Source organism: Rhinopithecus bieti, unplaced genomic scaffold, assembly GCF_001698545.2.
Source record: "Rhinopithecus bieti isolate Rb0 unplaced genomic scaffold, ASM169854v2 scaffold_15146, whole genome shotgun sequence".
Classification (NCBI taxonomy): domain Eukaryota; kingdom Metazoa; phylum Chordata; class Mammalia; order Primates; family Cercopithecidae; genus Rhinopithecus; species Rhinopithecus bieti.
Window position 1 is genome coordinate 1,110,729 of NW_016808195.1, and position 9,420 is coordinate 1,120,148.

The following is a 9,420-nucleotide window of genomic DNA, read 5'->3' on the forward strand; positions in this document are numbered from 1 at the left end:
GGGGGGGGGGGGGGGATATATATATATATTGCTCTGTTTATAAGTAAACAGTAATCTGATTTATAATGAAGAGGATTAATACTAGTTTTATCAACTTGATGACGTCCCTCGCATGCCAGATGCTGTCAGCCAGGTGGGAACGAGAGGGGCAGGTGTAGGCCTCTTACCTTCTTCTCCGCTGTCCCCCCTGTCACCGTCCTGTCCATCTTGGCCATCTTTGCCAGGAAAGCCCATTCGTCCCATCATTCCTGAGGGCCCTGGGGCTCCTGGGGGGCCAGGTGGGCCCTGGGGGCCAGGCAGGCTGCAGACTAGTTGAGGGGAGCCTTTCCGGAAGTCCCTGCGAGCAAAGGTGCCAAGCAATGGGTCTGCAGCGCAGGGGAGGGCACAGGCCAAGAGCACCCAGGGGATCATGGTGGTCACCTGTGGGAGGCAAGAGAGCTGTGACAGGTGAGTGTGGCCACCAAGCTGGCCTGGGTCTGGTCAGAGGGGATGCACAGGAGGAGGCAGCTGGGATACACTCAACTGGATTTCTGTCTCTTGCTCTTTCCTGCATCACATACAAGTAGATGTGATGTGGACAGAGTCGTCATAGCTTGAGGAAGTATTTGGGTGAGTGGAGTCATTACCCAGAATACACTTTGAAGGGGTCTCGGGGGTGAGGCACTCATGATCAGACCATCATCCCCCAGAGTGGCTGAAATGGATGCAGACCTTATGACCCAGAGACTGGTGACTGGGAGGAGCTGTGAATGGAGAGAAATGATCCATGGTTTCATCCAAATCTATGGCATGAATAGAAAGTTACAGTTCTACAAGGGTAGAAATGTTTGAATTGTAGGTGACTTTGCAAGTAGTCTGCTTCTCACGGGAGACTCAGGGTTGCGCATGAGGAGGGCTGAGGATTCAGTTACTGAGTGGAGGTCAACCATCACCTGAGCGACCTTGGCAGGCCAGTAGCAGCTCCTCCCCCAGGTGCTTCCTGAGCGCCAGGCATGTGCTAAGAGCTTTCCATTCATTACTTGATCTTCACAATACTCTTAGAGGATATAGGAGAGGAAGCGGAGGCTCAGAGAAGTTGAGCAATGTGTCTACATCACACTTTTCCAACCCGGGGCCTGTGGGCCGCATGCACCCCAGGATGGCTTTGAATGCAGCCCAACACAAGTTTTGTAAACTTTCTTAAAACATCATGAGATATTTTTTGCGATTTTTTTTTAAGTTCACCACCTATTGTTAATGTTAGTGTATTTTATGTATGGCCAAAGACAATTCTTCTTCCGATGTGGCACAGGGAAGCCAAAAGACTGGACGCTCCTGGTCTACATCACGCGATGAGTAGATGGCAGGGCTAAGGTTTGAACCAGGCCATCCAGATCCAGAGCCTGTGCCCTCCTGTCCCAGGCTAGACCATGTCCTTAAGGCTGATGGCAGCAATAGCACGATCCCACCGGAGACCAATGTGCTATACACCCAGAGGTATCTACTCCCTGCCCTCACTATGCATACGTAGAAACTGAGACCCAGAGCAGAAATAAGCAACTTGCCCAAGATCTCTCAACAAATCAGTTCCGTTGCTTTGCAATTAACAGCCTCTCTCTCAGGAATGAAACCAGGAGGGGGAACATCCCAGGCATGGCTTCCTGCCATGGAGATCAACTATGAAATGGTAACTTGCTTTGTGACCTTAGGCAAACCCTTTTCCCTCTCTGGGCCTCAGTTTCCTCACCTGAACAACAGGGGCTGGACTAGAGCAGTGGTTCCTAAACTTCAGTGCGCATCACGCTCACCCCGAGGGTTTGTTAACACACAGGTTGTTGGGCCTTATCCCCAAAGTTTCTCATTCATTAGTTCTGGGGTGAAGCTGGATCATTTGCATTTCTAATAAGTTTCCAAGCTTTGCTGTTGATGGAGGTTCAGAGACCTTGTTTTGGGAACCACTAGGTAGATGGTCTCTAGGGTTCCTTCTAGCTGCAATGCTGAGCCTTTCAGACTTTAATCTGTTTTCTTTCCAGATACAAAGCACTGTGGGCTTCATAGTCCTCACTCAGCCTGTGGCTATCCAATCAGAGCATTTGAGTATTAGGGGGATCCTCGGCAGCTGTGGTCCTGGTTGCACGGCAGGGGCATTGCTCAGGCATTGACCTTTGGAACTCATTTTTCCTTCCGGGCCTTCAATCTCCTTTCCCTTCAGACTCTGCTTGGCTGCTGGCTCTTGGAGAGCCTGTCCAGGATTTTTGGCTGCCTCTGGCTGTTCCTCTCAGAAACAGGCTGACCATACTTCTCCTCCTGCCCCCTCCAGGATCTTTAACCCTGGAAACAGATGCTGAGGGGAAGGCCTGGGCTTGCAGAGAAAGGAAAATGTTCATTGCCCACATCCCAGCAGTGTGACAATCACAGGGCCCAAAATGGTCACTCCCAAAGAGCCTGCAAAAGGCCCTCATGGAAAAGATAGCTTTAAATGTCTGCCAGGCACAGAGATGCGGAGTAGTCTAGGCCCGCCCCAGTCATGAAACATCTAGAAATCCTCCTCCTGTCCTTGTACCTCCCCTCCCTTCAACTTAGAAAGAGGTGAGCTGACAAGGGGAGCAGATGGCCTTGCCCGTTTCACACCTTCGCTGGGGGAGCAGGAAGAAATCTCACCTTCGAATGGAAGGGTTGCCAGGGAGTGGAGACTTCAACCAGGGGGAGGAGGAGCTCCCCTCACTGCCTAAATTATAAGTAGGGAGGGGTAGGAAAAAATAAGGATGCAGTTTGATCGTATTTCTGATGTCACACTTGCTCAACCTAGGTTACATAAATAATAGTACAGGTGGTAGGCAGATACGGCAAACATCGTGGAAACATTACATAAATGACAGGTGCTTTTGGAAAACCATGGCCTAGACACTCCCCAGGTCCTGTGAATCACCATTTCTTTCCCTTGTCTACATGATGAGGGTCTTGGAAAACTGGTTAGCCTTATTTGTGAGCTGCAGCACAACTGGGACCCCCAGAATAGAAACTGAATTTTTAAAGCAGGTTCGAAATGATTTGGAAAGTTGCAGTCCACAAACATTTTGCAGTAGGGAGAGAGGGAGGAAGGAAGTGGAAGCAAGTCTTCAAGGCAGATGAGAATCCTGCAAACAGCTAGCCGAAGACAGGCAGAAAAGAAAGCCAGCCGGACAAGAGAGAGGGAGAGAAAGGGAACCATCTGTCACAGTTGACAACTCCCCTCTCTCTTCTGACCTCCATGCCCAGCCACACAGGCTCCACAAGAGGAAGGTGGATTTGCTTTCTTGCCCACAATGGCCTTGCACCAGCTTCTCTGGACAAAGAGGGAATGCCTCTCTGCAAAAGGTGGTTCGGAGCAGGCCCCAGTGCCTGGGTGGAGGGGTGTGTGTCTGAGACACACAGGGAGGAAGGGTTTTCTGAGCTGGAGCCTGAAGGCTCCTGGAGTCCCAGAGGAGTGCTGGGAGCTACAGCCAGGAAATGTTTTGGAAATAAAGGCGGGGAGACTAGATTCTAGTTCCAAACCTAGAGGAAGGGAGGGAGAGGAGAGTCTCCTTGCCTCCACAGCACCTCCAAGAAAAACAAGGCTCCAAATAGCCCTGCTCCCAGCTTGTGCCCTGCCCCACCCTCACCCCATTCTCTACACAATGGTGTGGAGAAAGCCTGGGGGCAGGGTGCTTAGAGGGGCACTAAGGCCTGGAGGAATCTAGGCAGATTAACTCTTCCAGGGCCTTTCTTTATTTTTCTTTTCTTTTTAGGGATAGGGGTCTTGCTCTGTTGCCCAGGCTGGAGTGCATGGTGCTAGAGCTCACTGCAGCCTTGAACTCCTGGGCTCAAGTGATCCTCCTGCCTCAGCCTTCTGTCCCAAGTAGTTGGACCTACAGGAGTGTGCCACCACTGTCAGCTTGCACCTTTTAAATACATTTAGAATCATGAACTTGGGGAGGGCCTCAGGGAACCATCTAATCCAACCTCTTCAGTTACAGATGGGGAAACCAAGGCAGAAGCAAACCCACCTTATTACACACCTACAATGTTCCAGGCACTGTGTGAAGCTCTGTATCTACATTTTTTTTTTTTTCTCACTTTGTCGCCCAGGCTGGAGTGCAGTGGCATGATCTCAGCTCACTGCAACCTCCACCTCTCGGGCTCAAGTGTTCCTTCCTCCTCAGCCTCCCGAGTAGCTGGGACTATAGGAGCATGCCACCATGCCCAGCTAATTTTTGTATTTTTTGTAGAAATGGGGTCTTGCCATGTCACCTGCTGGTCTTGAACTCCTGGACTCCAGCGATCCACCCGTCTCAGCCTCCGAAAGTGCTGAGATTACAGGCGTGAGTCACCGCATCCAGCCTGCTGCATTGTTTTATATGAAGCTTACCTAAGTCCTATGAAGCTTACTTGAGCCCTTATTGTCCCATTTTTTTTTTTCAGAGCAAAAAACAGATGCTCCAAGAAGTGAAGTTATCTACTCAAGAGTCACACAATCAGGGATTAATGGAGATGGCGTTCAAACCCATGTCTGTATGCCTCTGAAGACTGTGCTTAATCCATGCCCCTTGCTTCCTGCCCCTGCTATTTTCCCCCCATTTTATAGAAGACACTGAAACTCAGAGAGGCTAATTTACTTATGTTTACACAACTAGTTAGTGGCAGAAGTTATATCTGAACTTGGGTTTGGCTGACCCTAGTACCCAAATGCTTTCCATTATGTCAGCATTTCTTATATTTTTCCTCCTAAATATCCCACATTACAGAAAAGGCCTTGAAGCATATACCAAAACCACACACAGCCACAGAGAAATCTCTCTGATGCCCTGTATTTTATTTTACAATTTTTATACACACACTACATGACTTTGAAAATGTACAAGTGATGCTTTTTTTCTCTCTCGGGGTGCTGGAGTAAATCCATGTTTGAACAAGACCTCCTGTCCTTTGAGAGGCCCACACTTGGATTAGACAAGGTTATGAGAGGCATGGAGGGGACAGCCTCCTGGACCCTGGGTCCTCACTATAAGCCCCTTTGGTTTGTTAATGGTGGGTGTTTCCAAGGCCTGAGCCAAAAGATCAGGGTGTCACTCCCCAAGACCCTCCAGTAGGTGCTGGCTTAAACAGCAAACATCAGAACCCCAGCCACGGCTTAAGAGGCCTCAACTGAGCTGGCTCCAGCCTCCGCCCCAACTTCAGCTCCTCCCTGGCTCCCTCAGCTCCTCTGGCCCAGCACCCCCCTCCCACCCCCACTACCTTTTCCAGGCCAAGCTCCATTCAGCCCCAAGGCGCCAGCCACTCCGCCAGTAACCTGATGGCTCCACCCTCTTGCTTTGCTGGCTCTTTATCTGCTGTATTTCAGTTTAAATGTCACTTCCTCCAGGCATTCCCTGACGTGCCCTCTCAGCCAGCGCCCCCTTTCTGCAAGCTCCCTTTACCCAGCTCTTTCCACTCATCCATATTCACTTTACTTGGTTGCCTCCCCCATGTGTCTCCACTAAAATAAAAGCTCCATGAGTACAGGGACCCCAGCTGGTCCCCTGGCCTCAAACTTCCTCACACACAGTGGATGTTCAAGAAATATTTGCTTAATTAGTAAGTGTTGGAGACATGGACTCTGCCCTCAAGAAAATCCACAGCGAAGAGAAAACCAGGCAGTGGCTGAAATCCAGAAAAGAGAGCACTGACACCTGTTGATACAAATCAGTTCTTTTTTCCTCTGCTTTTTCTAACCCAAATCAGATCAAATCCCTCCTTGCTTTTGACCCTTTATAGTACAGGGGCTAGGTCTTGCCCTCTCTGGCCCGTAGGGTGGGGCTAGCCTTGCAGAATGCCTTACATATAGCAGGTGCTCCATAGAGAGCTGTCCAATTAACCAGAAGAGAGGTAAGTATTAGTCCTTTCTCACCTTTAAAAAACAATCTCAATTCCTAAATTGTCCTTTCTGGGGGTGGGAAGGTGTTAGTTGAATATGGATGCCTTCATTAGAGCCTTCCTGCTAAAGGGATAAAAAATATTAGTTGGTTAAACCCCAGAAATAGAATCATGGGTTGCTAAACTCGGACGAGTTCTTTTTATTTTTATTTATTTATTTATTTTTTGAGATGGAGTCTCGCTCTGTTGCCAGGCTGGAGTGCAGTGGCACAATCTCAGCTCACTGCAACCTCCGCCTGCTGGGTTCAAGCAATTCTTCTGCCCCAGCCTCCCGAGTAGCTGGGACTACAGGCACATGCCACCATGCCCGGCTAATTTTTCGTATTTTTAGTAGAGACTGGGTTTCACTATGCTGGCCAGGCTGGTCTCGAACTCCTGACCTCGTGATCTGCCTGCCTCACCTCAAAGTATTAGGATTACAGGCGTGAGCCACCGACCCTGGCTGAACATGGATGAGTTCTTAAATCTGGCTTCTCATCTCTCTGTTAAGTAGCTAATGATTCACCAATACACATGTTCTAGAAAAGCACTAGGAGCTAAAGTGCCACAGCCTGAGTCTACTGTCAGGGAAGTCTTCCTCCTGGCCCACAGGACATGGCCCCCTGGTTTATTCCCAAGGACCCTCTGACCAGACTGTGATGTGAGAAGGGCCAGAAGTGGGGACGTGGGCCTCTCACTGATCCTTCCTGAATGTGTCTGCCAGTAGAGGTTCCAGGAATACTTGTCTTGAGCAAGCCCGCTAGGCCTGCGTGCTGAACAATCTCCCCTTGCAGACTGGAAGATGTAAATTATGCTCAAATAAATCTGACCTGTTGGTGATCAGGTTTTGACACACTGACAGGTAGGAGTGGCATTTAACTCCGTGGTTAAGAGCCACGGAACACCCAGCACTTGGTTCCCTCAACTATGCAATGAAAATGATAGTATACCTACCTCAGGGAGTTTGTGTGAGAAATGAGTGAAGGAATGCATTCAAAGATTTTATCTAGTCCAGTGTTTGACACTGTAAAAGCTCCACGGTTGGAAAAAACTGTGCCTAAAATGCCCGCAATCCTTCACCTCCTCTGGGAAGCCCTCAGGTAGCTGCCAGCCTCATCCTTCAAGTCTCAGGTCTCCTGTCATCTCCTCAGAGGGGCCTGCCCTGATCATGTGATCCAAAGCATTCCACCCACCCTGCATATGCTCTTATTCCATCCTGTTCTTTCAAGGCATCTGGCCCAATTTGTGATTATGCATTTGTTTGTTTCTTGACTTGTTAACTGTCTGGCTCTTTCCCTGGAATGGAAGGTCCAGGAAAGCATGGGCCCTGCATGTTGCTCTCAGTTGGGCTGCCGGAGCCTAGCGCAGCACCTGCATAGAGTAAATACTCAACACACAGCTGTTGAACAACCTTGAATGAACTGGCCACTCTTACAGAGACAGGAATGATCCAGGGTGGTCACAGGAGGAAAATTCCAGGCAGCAGTTTGACATGACTAGAGGCTATATAGGCCGATAAGACCCTGAAAAACAGGGTGTGGACCAAGCTGGCTAAGACCCACTGGACCCAACATAGTGATAGATTTGATCGAGATTTCACCCAGGACCTCTTTATACGCTCGTTCATGTACTCAATCACACACCCACCAGTGCCACGACAGCTCCGAGAACACCCATATTTGGTGTAGAAATGGGTGGCACCACAGTTCCAGGAAATCTCCACCTTTTTCCAGGAATTTTCATGAATATTCCACCTGTTGGTTAAAGAAACCAGTAAAGATAGAAACCCCAAACCCCTCTGCCCAACTCCCTCTTGAGAACGCCCACAGCCCCTTTCCTGAGTGTGTACTTTTCCTCTTGCAATAAGTCACCATAATTTCACAATTTTCTAACTCATCCTTGAATTCCTTCTTGAGATGGTGTCAAGAGCCTGGACACTGGCTGGGGTTGAGGTCCCACTGGCATTTGAGGACCTCCCCAGCCCACCGGTATTATTACAATTTATAAAGCAAGGGGATCACAAGGGTCTCAATAAAAGTGTGGATGACAAAGCCTCACTTGGCCACTGAGGAAAACTCAGTGCAATGACTGGGCTTGGATTCTGAAGACCAGGGTCCCAGTCCTAGTTTTGTAACTTACTAATCATGTGACTGTGAAAAAGTCATTTCATCTTATCTGGGCCTTCATTTCCTTACCTGTAAAATGGACATATTAACATTTGCCCAGTCTGCCTTACAGGGTTATTCAGAGAATCAAAAAAGATAGTGGATTTGAAAACAAAACATGATACAAAAGTTAGAGCCATATTTAAAATTGTAATTGTCACTAGTTGCAACTGAACTAAGGGATCATAGTCCTGAACTCCCACTGGGAGCCCCTGGAGTGTTTCAGGGGAGACCTCATCCTGGGTGGAAGAGGACACCCAAATCTCACCCAGCAGGGCAATTCTCCCTGTGTTTGGTGTTAAAAGGGACAAGGCTTGCTTGCAGATGAAGCTTGCTGAAAATCCGCTTTGATGGGAGAATAGAATATTATAATAAAAAACATTCCACGCCCTCCCCGAATTCCAGGAAGTAAATTGGAAACAGTCCTCTCCAGCTTCTCTGAAAAGCTAAAGAGATCTTTGGAGGGAAAAAGCGGCTGGCTGCTGCTCCTCACACAGTACTCACAAAATGTCCCCTCTCTCCAGATCTCAGGATCAGTGTCCATTTGGAAACTGTCCAGAGTCCAGAGTCTAAATACAGAGGCTTCAAAGTTGTGGGGCCCACTTGCCAGGATGCCTCAGAAAATATTTCATCTGCTATTTTCTCTCTTTCTCTCTCCTCATTTCTGGCTCAGCCTAGAAAATGAGATCCAAGGACACATCATGATCTAACAAGGCCTCGGAAGCCAGGGGTTTGTCTCAGCAAGAATTCTTGAAAGCACACAGGAAATCAGCTCGTGTGTTAAAGCCGAATACTTATACCTTCTAATATATACACTCCCAGCCTTTACAAAACGACAAATGTGGTGCATAACGTGGTGGGCAGTGGAGCCCACCCCCGGGGCCCTGGCCTGCTGCACCTCTGAGCCTCAGCTGCCTCCTCTGCACAATGAGGGCAAGAGTCAGTCTCTGGAGTGGCCAAAGACAAAGCCATCAAGCTTTGGCATTGTCTACAGCTGTTTTCTGCCGCATGGAGACCAAGGACTGCCGTGGGAGAGAAGAATGCAGCAGCTGTGAGAGATGTGAGGGGGAGAGAAGGCGGCTGAGGGTGTTCACATCCCCGTATCGCATCCCCAGGGCCCGTCTCCACGTGCCTGACCACAGCAGTGGGGGAGTGGGTGTGAGCAGCTTGGCCCAATAGGAAAATGATGCAAGTCACACGTGTCAGTTTGTCTTGTAGTCACATTAAAAAAGTAAAAAAGAAGCAGGTGAAATTAATTTCAATGCTATTTAGCCCATTATTTCCCAAATATCATCATTTCAACATGTAATCACCATAAAATTATTATTATTATTATTATTATTTTAATTTTTTTATTTTTTTTTTG

At 48.6% G+C, this 9,420-nt stretch overlaps 1 protein-coding gene across 2 annotated transcripts in view; it reads right to left on the minus strand.

The window, feature by feature from the left end:
• C1QTNF2 (C1q and TNF related 2) overlaps positions 1-9,420 on the minus strand; it is a 24,007-nt gene that overhangs the window by 7,399 nt on the left and 7,188 nt on the right. The window contains exons 1-2 of one of the 2 annotated variants that reach the window (XM_017885736.1): positions 5,233-5,355; positions 168-420 (exon numbers count right to left, since the gene is read on the minus strand). In XM_017885736.1, the coding sequence (XP_017741225.1) occupies positions 168-420; positions 5,233-5,253 (274 nt within the window). In that variant the 5' untranslated portion in view covers positions 5,254-5,355. Of the gene's footprint in view, positions 1-167; positions 421-5,232; positions 5,356-9,420 lie in introns of those variants that run through there. The other variant, XM_017885734.1, reaches the window with a different exon arrangement.